General features: G+C 40.3%; 1 protein-coding gene across 20 annotated transcripts in view; it reads left to right on the top strand.

Moving 5' to 3' along the window:
• The window catches only part of CADPS (calcium dependent secretion activator), a 463,055-nt gene extending 449,622 nt beyond the window's left edge, over positions 1–13,433 (top strand). For all 20 annotated transcript variants that reach the window (XM_074313221.1, XM_074313220.1, XM_074313225.1 and 17 more), the window contains 2 exons: positions 8,810–8,914; positions 12,212–13,433. In XM_074313221.1, the coding sequence (XP_074169322.1) occupies positions 8,810–8,914; positions 12,212–12,391 (285 nt within the window). In that variant the 3' untranslated portion in view covers positions 12,392–13,433. The remainder of the gene's footprint in view (positions 1–8,809; positions 8,915–12,211) is intronic.
• The last annotated feature ends 245 nt before the right edge of the window (positions 13,434–13,678 follow it).

Below are 13,678 nucleotides of genomic sequence, written 5' to 3'. Positions count from 1 at the left end.
TTCATCATTTGTGTGAAATCTCAATGCTAAAGATGCTTGTTGTTGGATATTTCTCCACATTTCTGGTTTAGAGAGTTGAAATTTGGTCTTGCATAGATAACTACTTATTTTAATAAAAGAATATTAAGGTATTATTTAGGCCCTTTCTAAGGAGGTTAAAATAATATTTGCTCCCAAATGCTAAATTCTAGACATGTTCCTATAGAAGAGGCAACAATTTTAAGCAGGAACAATTTAAATCACGTTTCAAAAATTATTATGGGTTTGTACCATCTCTTACGAGAGGAAGCTGAAGGCAAAAGTGTAGCTGCATCCTCTCCGTACCGGGTTACTGATAACTATAGTCTCTGGGACCGTGCTTTCCAGCAAGGCGCCTCTGATTGCTCCACCCGTCTGGGCTGCATCACGTTTTCAGGGGCTGCAATCCAGAGTTTAGAACTTTGAAGAGCCACAGCACTAGGACAGTTTTGCAAAGACTTCCATGGAATGGAGTCTTAGGCATCCGAAGAATTACAGATGTTGGGAGAAAAAAAACCACTCTCAACCATAAAGGACCTTTGGGACAGCCTAGAAAGTCATTCTGATTATCGGTCTGCATCCTCTGATTTTGGTGTCTGGTTATTTTTCATGTCTTTGTGCTTTGAGCTGAGCGTCCCGAAGCTGTGACTGGGAAATACCCATTTCTAGGAGCAGTTGTAAATCTTGAATTACAGTAACACTCAAGTAAGGCAGATTTCCCCTTTCAACTATGTACCCATTTTTAAAAGCATCCAGATGATATGCCCTTTTAGAAAGTGTTTATTTAGCTCTTGTGGGGCTTTGGTAAATCCTGAAACTTGCCTGCAGTCCTTCAGTGCTTTGGCCTCTGGACATAGGTGGCTTGGAAATGCCAAGGTTTCTTAGTCAAACCCTGTCTGCCTCTGGATTAGAACACCCAGACAAACCAGATCCTTGGTAGTCCTTACACCTGAGAGACATGGGCTGTGGAATTGGGGCTTAGGTTAACGAAACTATGGGTACTTTGGTAGAAGTGTAAAGAAACCCTGAATAATGCTTTTCACATGCTCTTAAATTACCCAAATTGTAAGGAAGAAATGTGCATTGAAAGCTTCAAATGTAAAAGATTTTATTACAGTATTTCAATATAGCAATTTAAATAGGTTGTGGGGTTTTTTTTCCTAATTATAACCCACTTTTGTAATAAAAAACAAAGCGAAGAACTTAGTCACATGGGTGTGGTCAAAGTATTATCTTCCTCTTTGACTGCTTGCCAACAAACAAAATGGCCTTTCTTCATTAAACAGTCTAGGCAAGGTGCTGAGGCAATTTCTCTGATGTGTGGCTGTGTTGAGTTGGAAAAAGGGTACTTTCCAAAGAAAAGATAAAAATTATCTAGCGTTCAGTATGTTTCTTCAGTCCAGAAATATAGGTTGGTTACCATGAGGCTACAAATTGCCTGTTTGCTCTGACATTTTTAGAAGAATGGAGGCAGTTTGTAAAGATTTGCACAACCTTGAATAGCTCATACTTAAGGAAATGTGTTTTCTTATTTGTGAAGTAGGGTGGGATAGCGTGGTTCAGATAATTATGTGGTTATTACTTAGTATGTGCCTGGTGCTGTCGTAAACACTCCACAAATATTAACTCATTTACCCCACAATAACCCTAAGTAGCTTTTATTATTAGCCCCATTTAAAAGATGAGAAAACTGAGGCACAGAGAGGTTCACAGATTTATGAAGATTCAAACATGGAGAGGCCTGGTTCAAGTCCATTCTCTTTGCCACTAGGCTGCACTGCCTCTCAGTCCCTTGAGTCCAGACTTTATCTCTTGCTAGCTGCTAGACCACTTTACTTCCCTGAGTTTCAGTTTCCTCATCTGTGAAGTGAGACTCTAGATGATAATAAAGACTCAACTGTTTAGAGTTTAGCCATGAACTACCCAGGCATTTAGTGCTTTGCCTGCCTGGCATGTATGGATTGAGCATGCCAGTTTCAAAGGAAATACATATTTAGAATTGAACTAATGATAGAACGCATATCCTTGTAAATTTCAACTATCATTCATGCTAGAATATATTGGACTGAGTCACAAGTTTTAAGTCAGAAAAGGTGCGTAAAGTTGTGTGTTTGTGCATGGTGTGTGTGGTTATTGGTCCTTAGGCCAAATACCATAATGTCTAAAAGAGCTCAAATTTACAATATTGGGCTAAATATTACCCTCAGTTATAGGCATGGGGAAACATGTCTTGATAGGAGTATGTATTTATGTGCGTGTGTTTTGCTAAAAGTGATACACTACGGCATGCATGCTATTTTTCAATAAAATTTTTCTTTAGAGAATAAAGCAACACACAAAGAGCTGAGTTTTGCACTAGACTATTTTCATTAGATTGTCTGAAATTGCTTCTCTTATAGTACTTCTTTAATTTCACATGAAAACGAATTTCCCCAAGGCTCTACGATTTTACTGTCCCTACTCACTGAAAATTTTAAAGCTTATGATGCATAATTTTCAGAACTGAAATGTTCGTCAATGTTAGAACTTTTGTATCTCCAAACCTCTGTTAGGAAAATTCAATCCATCGTGATAAAGGCAACATTTCTAGTTGTATTTCTTCTTGAAAACTCAAACTATCCAGTGAGAACTTTCTCACTTTCTCCCAGTAGCAATTGCTGAGTTACCAACCTAAAAGAAAATAAAAAGAAGTCAGGCAGGGCTACAGGGGAGAAGAAAAAGTATGTTCATTCTAACTGAGAAATAGCATCCCTCATCCCCATCTAACTTTTCCAAGTATTTCCCTGAAGAGTCCGTCATGGTTGACTCTCACCCATCAATTCCTTGAGGCTATTGAGTGGTTTTCCATGGGAATATCCCTGACTACCCACACTTAGCTTAGCAACTTTCTAAGCCCATAAAAAGTAGAATCTTTTCAACCCCAAGCGAAGTGCAAGCTCAGGTTCTGAGACAGGTTCAATAGCATTGTCCTACCCACACACTTCTCCTTTGAGAAGCTCAGAGCTGAATGACTTTGTTGAGGAAACGCCTGGAATTAGAGCTGTTTCTATATAAACAATCCATTACTTTTTTAAAATTATTGAATTGAATAACAGGCTACTTGTTATTTAACTTATCTATGTCCCTTTTTTCCCCACAGGGCTGTTAATAGTGTCACCGTCATACGAGGTCAGCTTGATAATTAAATTACGTAATGCTCGTAGAATGCAGTGCATGGTGTCTGCTCATTGTAAGGACTCAGTACTCAGTGAGTCGGTAGCTTTTTTTATTAAGTGTGTGTGTGTGTGTGTGTGTGTGTGTGTGTGTGTGTGTTATTTAGAGACCCTGTATGAAATAGTACTTTGCTTACAACAGTAGACTCTGAAGTCTTATAGAATGGACTGGTCTAAGAGGGGTTGCGTAAGTTAAGGGGATAAGTTACCCTGGTGACTAGTGAGTACAGAGGCACAGTGAATAGTTCTAGCTCCTTTCCAGCTCTGGGCCTTGTTTCCATTGCCACTCATGTGTAATATATGGCTTGCTCTGAAAACAAATGAATCACTAACAGTAAGGTCTCTTTAGGGTATCAAATTAACGTCAAGACGAGGGGTCAGGAATTTAGACTCATCTAGAGGGAGGTGGCCATAATCACTGTAGCAATGCTCTCTCTTGCTGATTAGGGATTATCCAAATTTAAGTGAAAGTCCATTTTCTGTGAACTCCATTGGCCAATGAGATTCAAAGGATTTACAACTCCACAGCCTTGCCAAGAGATAAAGTTTCCAGGGGAACTGTGAACCTACAGGTGGAGACTAGAGAGAGGTGTGTGAGTCACTTCTCAGATGGAAAAACTGGGGAACTTCTCAGTTCCAAGAAATACAGTAAGCAAGATAATTGATATTTTCATACAACGCTTAAAAAATCAGAATCAATGCGAAAAATCCATGATGAACCAAATGTCAAAATGTTCATTGTTAATATCATTAATAATTAAATATTAATAATAAATAGTCAAGGCTGTATCCCATTCTGCACTTGCAAGATCCTGCCTCACTTGCTTCACTCTATCTCTGGCTGTAATGAACCCTAATATTACAGAAGAGACATGTTGTATGTAAGGATTTTTTGCTTGAAGTGTGTGTGTTTGCAGGGCAGAATGTGTGACCTGAGTGTATCTGCCTATTAATTACCTAAGCTTCTACTAGAAATAAATCAAGAAAATTCATTTGTGTTGTATATTGAAAGTATTTATATCTGTTACATTTCTGAGGGTAATAATTACAATAGTGGCTAAATTTTATTGAATGCTTACTACATGACAGTCACTCTGCTAGACACTTGACGTAATTATCTCTTTTAATGCTCAGAGGACTCCTACAAAGTAGGTACTGGTATTAAGCTCAAGAGGAAACAGAGAGTTGGAGAGTTAAGTAGCTTGCTTGAGCCTACCCAGCTAATAAGGAGCCAACCCAAGCTGATGGTGTAACTTAACCACACAGGGTTTGAGAAAGCACTCATTATGTATCTGAATCCTTTTCATCCAATGTGTAATGTAGTTTAAAACATGCTTTCTGCACCCAGGACAATGGTGCAGGTTTGGGTGCTGATCTACCACAAAACAAGTTGACAACAGAACTGCACTGCTCAGAGCTACTTGTACGCCCTTGGCGACGTCTGCGTACAATTCCAGAGATACTCGAATAGGAATCATTTCCTCCACCACATGGCTTTCCCTGGTCTCTTGCTCTGCTTTCTCCCTTGTTTTGTGGTATTTCTTGTGGGGGCGTGGAAGGGAGGGAGAGAGAGAACAGAGGGGAGAGATGACGGTGATGATAATAAGGATGATGGTGGTGGTGGCAGCATTTATTGAGGCCTTATCATGTGCCAAGTACTGTGATGAGAGCTTTATTAGCATCACTTCATTTTGTCATCATAAAGCCTCTGAAAGGCTAATTAATTCCCATTTTCTGATCAGGAAACTGAGTCTCTAAGAATAAAAGTAATTTGCCCCAAAGCACAAACACAGACAAAAGACAGGTAAGGCTTATGCTCTTAATGACTAATTGGACAAAGGAAGAAAGAAGAAATAAGTGGCAGTTTCAGATAAGCCTTCCAGCTCTTCTGAGGCCTTCAGAACTGGCTTCCGTGATGGAGAGGTTCCCAGCTTTCTGAAGGGCCTTAGTATCCTGCAGGCCGTAGCTATGATGGGAGTCCTTTTGGTCCCAACTCCAAAATGCCAGAATTATCCCCAGAGGACACTTTAAATGTGCCTAGGATACTGGGGATTTTATTTCTCCAGTGCTTTTTTGGGATTAAAGTAACCTTACTTAGGAAGTTTCTAATTGATATGCCTGAATTACGGGGAGGCAGTAAAGGAGTCATGGTTACACTTAACTACTTAGTATATGTCATCGGCTCACAATTTTTATTCCTAAGGGTTTAGAGAACATTTTACCAAAATGTTAGTGCCCAGGTATTAGGCTGTCTAGGGAAAAGGCATATCTGAACCAAAGAGAAAACAGAATGGGGAAAACTAAAAATGTTTTATTAATTTCCTCTTCTGAAGAATCATAACAAATCTGCTCTATTAGCATTCATCTCAAATAAAGCAAACCTGATTAATAAGCACTGTAAGCTGCATGAGGAAACCCAAAAACAACCCAGACACCCAGGAGTCTGCTGCTAAATGTTTAACAACTGGCTTTCTGGAAGGAAGAATGCCCTGGCTTGCAGTGTTAGCCAGTTTCCCTGGTGTAAAAACTCCCACCCTGGCCTATTTCTGCTTATCAGTGTACCACTGTCTCTGAATGTGGAGTCTGGAAGAGATTCGCAGGATCGGCTCTCGTGGCCAGCGCACTACCATCATAGCCACTTAAGGAGGAGTGATTAGATGGTAAACTAGTTCAGCCCTGTGCCTAATCCTGGAAAACTGCTGCTCTGGACTCACTGGCTGTGTGACCTTGGGCAAGTCACTTCACCTCTCTGGGCCTTTGTTTCCTCCTCTACAAAGGATAATATGAAAGATCCCTTTCACCTCTAACATTTTAAAGTTCTAGGAGGCAGTGAGTGACTCCTGCTTTCTCCAACATCCAAATGCCTTTAAGCGCCTTCCTGGAAAACCAAGTTAGCACTGTGCTGCATCCAAAAGTGCCGCCAATTTCATCTACTGAGCATAAGGTTTGGAAAGGAGTGACTTCTCCCTTTTGCCTCTTTAAATGTGTAGCCAATGGGGCATCATACAGTTTTTACACTTCTTTTGCTAGATGTGAGATCCAGGAGGAAAAGCATGGATGTTCCAGAGCTTTCGTGTTCTTCTGGGGTGGGAATCTGTGAATGTGATACGCGGATCCATTGCTATGTGCATTTCCTACCTCTCTACCCTTTCAGCAGCAGAGAAAGAGTACTGATAGTATTCTACCTTTCTGTTTTTATTTTTTACTTCCCAAAAGCCATTTACAAGAATGGGAGCTACTTATATAAAACCGGGCTGGGGGGTCGTTGTTTTTTTCCTGAAAGGTGGCACGTCTCTCAGCAAAGAGAAAAAGGCATGTTGCACAAGGCTTGCTGGCAGTGATAGAAGCCAGCGCTGGTTCGCCTGTCATCACAGCCAAAGCAAAATGCCACCTCTGCCTAGAAGCCAGAGTGCCACATTCCTCTTCTGTGTCCCTGAGATGCACCTATCATGAGGCCCTGGGCTTGTAGGTTTGGCCAGGAGGTCATCAGGTTCCTTGAAGGTCATCTTCCAACCCCAGGCGGGGGGGTGGGGAGCTTGCTCATAACTCTCCAAAAAGATTATTTGATTGCATGTCAGATACAGCCAGTAAATACGGAATTTGAGGCCTGGGGGGAACACAAGAGCGCCCCCAGTTGCAGAGAGTGAGGTAGGGCTGAGGAAACACCAGTGATCCAGTGGTAGCCCTGTCCCAGGCCCCTTCTTAATCAACCCAGATATAGTGACAATAAAGGCTCCAGAATCCCAAGGCAGGAGGTGCCAAAAACACCCCCTAACAACCACTACTCCCCACTCCCCCCCAAAAAAGTTTCAGTAAAATGTTCTCACTCCTAGAAGGGAAAACCTGTCCATGCCTGAAGCAACTTGACCTGGGCAAACCCCCTCCCTCCATGGAGTGAACTGCAAATCTCAAGAAAAATTCCCCACCCCACCGCCTGCTCCCTGGGGAGGGACAGAAGGTTCCTAAAACTGACGGTTTCGCCTCCATGATCTTTAAAAGAGCAGAAGTTGGCTGTGAGGCTGCAGTGCTGCCTAGATTGGGGTAGTGTGGTCTCTGTTTGCGGCTGGGCTCCAAGGAGAGCCACAATTGGCTCTGAGGAGGAAGGAGCCTACAAATGAAAGATTTCAAAGAGGGCTTCTGAACGCCATGGCTGAGACTGTGTGGTTTCTTGCAAGGTGAAACTTGGCAGTTCTACCTTGCAAGTAAAAACCCAAATTAATTTTTTTTAAAAGAAATTAAGTCAGAAACAAGGCTTCAGAAAAACTGTGAGTGTTAGGCATAAACTGATTTTGGATGATCTTTAGGTGAGAAAGGGTGGAGTTACCATCGGAAACATGTTTTTATTTATGCTTTTCAAATCCCCACTGGTGTGCAATGTGTGTGCATGTGTGTTGGTTAGCATGAAAGTATGCATCACCTTAATTCTCTAACCACTCTTTTTTTTTTCATCTTTTCTGTGCACAGTTCATATAGATGCCCTATAAATAAATATATAGGTCCATCCACACCTTTTCATTTTATTTGTAAATTGTTTGGTATAAGCGGCAATGCGTAATGAAACCTGGTGAAGTTTAAAAGATTAGATTTTTTTTCATAGTGACACTTCCTAACACTGTTCATATGTCTCCGAGTGAGATTTATGAATATATGAGCAGTACTGCAAAATTATACCGCATCCGAGACTTCCGGCACCACAGGGGTGGCAGTCTAAAGTGACACAGCTTCAAGCATTTTTCACAGACAAGAAGCAAAATTTAACCCCCTTAAGGGGAAGTATGATTTCAACAGCTTGAAATGAGCTCATTTGTAGATGTTTTTTTCTCTCATCTTCCATCATTTTTTTGGTGTTAAGATTAAAACAGATTGCACAACCAACGTAAGGGCACATAAGCTGCCCAGAGTATAATTTGGCCATTAAAGAGAAACCCTCCTTCATGGTCTTTAGCTGAACACCCCAATAAGGTAAATGAAAGTAAAATTTGCCCTAAAATTTTAAGTCTCTCAGCCTGATATTTGGAATTGTCCTTAGCACGAGAGGTCTGCATTTTTCAAACGGTAAGTAGCAAGGGACATCAATTAGTTCAATGGAGGAAGCCCCATCTTCTTGGCACCCAAGACAATGGCATTAGGAAACAAACAGTGACTTGACTCTCAACTGAGTAAAATTAACCAATAAAACGGAGAATTCGAAGAGCAAATGGTGATCTATATGAATTGATCGTACATGAGATGTCTACAGTAGAGGAGTTTTGTTTTAGATTCAATGTCTAAACCTATCTTTTTTAGGCTGATCTGGTACCTTGTGATTTTGTGTCAATTAATAATGTTCATGATCTCAGGTGGCTCAGTTGGTTAGAGTGTGGCTCGATTCCCGCGTGGGCCACTGTGAACTGCGCCCTCCTTGGGAGGAAAAATAAATAAATAATAATAATGTTCATGCTCCCTACGCTCCCAAATGCTCTTTAACCATTTTGTTTCCTCTTGGAACAGACGAGGGTGCTCAAATGGGGCCTGTTCCCTCTCTGCTCTATAAATGCTCCATGATGTGTTGGCTGGAGAACTTTTGTCTCTTTTTTCAGCAATGGTACAACAGCTCCATGAACGTGATCTGCACCTGGCTGACAGACCGAATGGACTTACAGCTTCACATTTATCAGTTGAAAACACTAATTAGGATGGTAAAGGTAAAAGAAAAAATATTCTTCTTTGCAAATAGCTTACTGAAATCCATTTCATTGGCAAGCCGCAGAACTTCCTTACCACAAAGACTATTAGTTTACATATAAAACAAGATGATTTCTAAGATAGTATTTCATGCAAGAAAAACGTATGAAATCACTTTGGGATGCACAGTTAGTTACTCAGACAGCAAAGGAAAATTTAATAAAAAGGAATTTGATATGTTATCTAGACTGGAAAAACGTTTTGTGTATTTGCTGTGTAAAATACTGCAGGGGCCATGATGCCCTTTGCATTAGACTTTCAAAAGCTGGATTTGGGTACCACTGTGCTAATCACATCAATTACCAATTTCATTTATGGTTTAATTAAATAAAATTTTGCCATTATTGATTTAATAGAAATATTTACCTCCAGCTATTTCTAAATATGTCCTGTGACCATTACCAGGATGCAAATCAATATTGTTCTCATCGTTAATTGAAGTAGTTTCTCTTACAATGCGTGTATACAATCCAATGTAAAGGCTCACAAAGGTGAGATAACATACCCTGAAAGTAGCTTTTTTCCCTGTTCTTGTGTGTGTGCCTTGGACTAATGATAATTATTTCAGCGTGAAATCTCAGTGGTTTACATGAAATAATAAGATCACAGAAGGGGGTAAATACGTTTTTGATCATTTCAGTTTCCATTTGATGTTTCACCATAGAGGGTTTTAAAACATTCGTATGCAAAAACCTCGTTCAAAGCGCAAAGTCTCTTTAAAAATACTTTAACAATAAAATGTAGCTGAATTTTTATTTCGTAATTGTTTGCCAAAAATCTGCACCACCCCTGCTATCTGCCACATCCCCACCCCCCACCCCCCGGCCGCCATTTCTTAGTCTCTTTCGGATTAGCACTATTTCATTGAAGGTGCTCCTCTACCCCAGTGCTGACTTGAAACCAATTACTGTTCCGTTGAGTGTAATTAAGGAGAATTATTATCATGTGCATTTGATCTCACAAAGAGTCCGCCCAGGGAAGGTTACAGACAGCAGTGTATTGTACTCTGTGTATTTCTCTTAAAAAAGAAATGTATGCACTCAGACGATGGACCCAGCCTAATTTTCATGTATATGTATTTTTTAATTTCAGTTCCTTAAGGCAAGCTCACTAGCCATTATTGTTTGACCACCTGAATTCCATTTTCTGGGTGTAAATATTGTTTGGGAGAATTTCTGATTGACCCCTACTGAATAGACAAGAAAAGAAGACATTAATTTTAAAATTTTAAAATATCTCCCCATTACTGATATTTCCAGATCTGTGTTAGTAGCGTTGGAATACACAATATTTTATTAAGGAAAAAATATGTCAGAGAGGAGGCTTATTCTGCCAGGAAAAACAAAAACAAAAACAAAAACTAAAAAACACAGACAGGAACCACAGGGAAAGGGACACAAACATCACTGCCAAAGGAACACTTTCACTTTTACCCAAAATGGGTAAACTAGTTACCCAGCTTAACTAGTGCCACAGCACAGAGAGACGAAGCAGAATTCACTACCTCTTTACAAAGTACATTACCTAGAGTCTCCTTCTCCAAGGCAAACTTCCAAAGATAATTGGCTCTCTTTCCTGCTTTTACATCCACTGCGTTTATTCATCCATTCATTTACTATTCAGCAAACATTTATTCATCCATCCAACATGGGGCAAATATTACTTGAGCCCTTACTTGTATATTACAAGATGGAGAATTAAAAAATAACTAGTAATAGTCCCTGTAGGCATTTAGAGTCTAGTTGGGGAGCACACTACTCTGACATAAAGGGGAGAATACTCAATTGCTTTCTACCTTTCTTTTTCCCCATCCTATTCTTGCAACAATTATGTTATGCTGAGTGGCAGAGCAGAACTGATTGAAAAGTACAAAATAAAGCAAGTTAATTATCTGGATATCTGCTATACACCTTACCTAACATTTACTCAGCCTCCTACCTTCCCCCTTCAGGTACTTGCCTAGCTCCCTAGGAGAGCCTCCTAGGAGAGCCTTGCATCTCAATCCATAATTCGGATGACATTTTCATTTAGTGTCAAAACCAGATTACTTTTAAGAGGGAAAGAAGATGCTATGAAAATTCATGCTGGCACACGTGTAAACGGACAAAGGGGACATGTAGTCATCCTATCAATAATCTTATATTATTGGACTTCACTGAGCTGAACTGTATTCACTAGCTAACTCTGCAGTCATGATAACATATAACCTTCACGAGGGGTTGACATTGTGAGTGGTGACACTGCATTAGATGGATTACAAAAAATAGAAATCGTGAAGCAGTGGCATTGAAGTACTTAACATTCCTTCTCTTGCCCCCTTAGCAAGTTTCCCATATCAATAGGAGAAACAAACAGCAGAATCAGTAGCTGAAATGATATGCAGTGTGATGAGAAGAGTTGTAGTCAAAGAGAGACCTTTTCCAATAAAATGTTTTACGAAGAAGACAACAGCCAGATGCTTCTGGTCATGTTCAATTAACGCTAAGGGATTTCTAGAAAAACAGTCCGTGGGATACCTAAGGAAATCCGAGAGAAGTCGCCTGAAGGAACAAAGAAAGAATCTGTAGTACAGTAATACCAAACCATTGTTCTTGAAAAAGAGCCAAATTTCTTCCCTGAGACCATGAAGTTGTGAACAGAATAGATACGCTTCTCGCCCAAAGAGATGAGAAATGAGTCACATGCCTGCAACATATTGATGAGGCATTAGCGCTCCCTCTTCCCCGTAATTGTTGCTGCGCCTAATAGGTTTCATATACCAACATACATATGTCTGTCTTGTGAATGAGACAGAGGAATATGCAGTTACACGCCTCAAAAATACTAAAGACCAGACTGCAACAGAAATCTCAAAATACCATAATCACTTGATCCATTATTTATCTGTTATAGCCCCTTCCACTGTCTATCATATTATATTATAATAACCTAAGAGAAAGAACCAGACCCAAAAAAAAGGAACCAAAACAATTATGGAACATTTCCCTTGACGGAACTGAATAAACACAAGCTTATGTTCTTTGCTTTGTCTCATCTAATACAGTTTATCCTGTCACAATTTCTTATCTTCTGTCATTCAACAAATCTCAGTTTTCAGTACAAGTGAAATCTGAGCATGGTGGCTTTTCATTTGACCATGCTTAAAGTATGACACTTAGCTGAAGGCCGGTGTTCTCACACCCACCTGGCTTTTTGTCCTTTCTTTTCCCTGCATGGAGATGAAAGCTCCCTGACCGCTGAATCTTTTCCCTCTTTAGAAAACCTATAGGGATTTCCGATTGCAAGGGGTCCTGGACTCGACCTTGAACAGCAAGACGTATGAAACCATCCGGAACCGTCTTACTGTGGAGGAAGCCACAGCGTCAGTGAGCGAAGGTGGGGGCCTGCAAGGGATCAGCATGAAGGACAGTGACGAGGAAGACGAAGAAGACGATTAGAACGCTCGGGCCTCGTGTTCTTTAGGACGAGTCCTGTAATCAATGCATGTCCTTAGTCTGTTAGTTAACCCCATTAGGGAATTTTCTGTCAACGACCACGCTCATGAGATGTTTACCAATACAATTGCCATTTTAGCTATGTGGTATCCAGATTAGTAAATGACCTTCAAATCCACCATTTCCTGATCCATGTCTATATGTTTACAAGCAATATGGAGCACCATTCTTTGACTACTGTTCATGGAGAATACATAGTCCACCTGCTAGGTGTGTCCCTGTTATCAGCAAAGCTAAATGATGCTTCATTAATGTACTGCGTATGGATTGACAGTAAGTGGATGTGAGGGCAAGTACACCAGGTACTTTCACTCCTTTGTTTCACGTATGTGGGTATGTGGATGCCAGTTATTTAAACGAGTACAATAAATTAATGAAGACACATGGATCTGCTTTGTCTTTTAAAAAACAAAAGACAAGGCCCAGCAAGTAACTTTGGGTTCTTTCTGTTCCCCTGAAAGTAAAAATGAACCCCTGGTGTCCTTGTTAGCCCATCCTTTCATTTAATCCCATAGAGTGAGCCAAAACGATGGCTACAGACCAGTGGGTTGGTCCTCTTACATTTCCATGGCGAGGGTGATCCTATCATGACTGAACATCAAGCCCAGTTCAGAGCAACTGTCTTCTGTCCAAGTCTATCCTATTACATGTTACATTTTGCTTTTGTGTTTCAATAACCGTGTATGTAAAAAACCTGAATATTTAAATTACAACCCTAGACTCTAAATGTGTTTATATAATAAGATATGGATATTTCCTTCAGTAGACTGTAACCCCAATTTAAATTATTTTGTTCCACACTGTTTTTTATATCTGTCACTTACATTGCATTTTGATCTGTCACTGCACGACCCTTGGGTCCTCTGCAGAGCTACTTCTTTCTGTGTAAAGTAGTGGATCCATCTTGCTTTCTGCCTTATATAAAGCCTACAGTTATGAAAGTGTGGAAAACTGTGGCTTCCCAATAAATAACTATTCAAATGTCCTAAGTATATGCTTTTGAGTCTTTTTTCCTCTGTCTCCTTTGAAAGCCAGAACTAAAATGCACAAACCAGGAAGAGATGGGAAAGAGGAGAAAAGAAGTCGTTTTCTTAGGGTGTTCTTGGAACTGTTGGAGTGGTTTCCTGATGCTTGCCTTGACAAGAGATAGCCCCGAATTTCGTGAATTCAGACTCCACTACTTCAGAATCTGTGGGCATTTGGACATGTTGGGCAGATTACACTGTATTA

This window comes from Rhinolophus sinicus, linkage group LG10 (assembly GCF_036562045.2).
Source record: "Rhinolophus sinicus isolate RSC01 linkage group LG10, ASM3656204v1, whole genome shotgun sequence".
NCBI lineage: Eukaryota > Metazoa > Chordata > Mammalia > Chiroptera > Rhinolophidae > Rhinolophus > Rhinolophus sinicus.
This window is presented reverse-complemented; position numbering and strand designations above follow the sequence as displayed.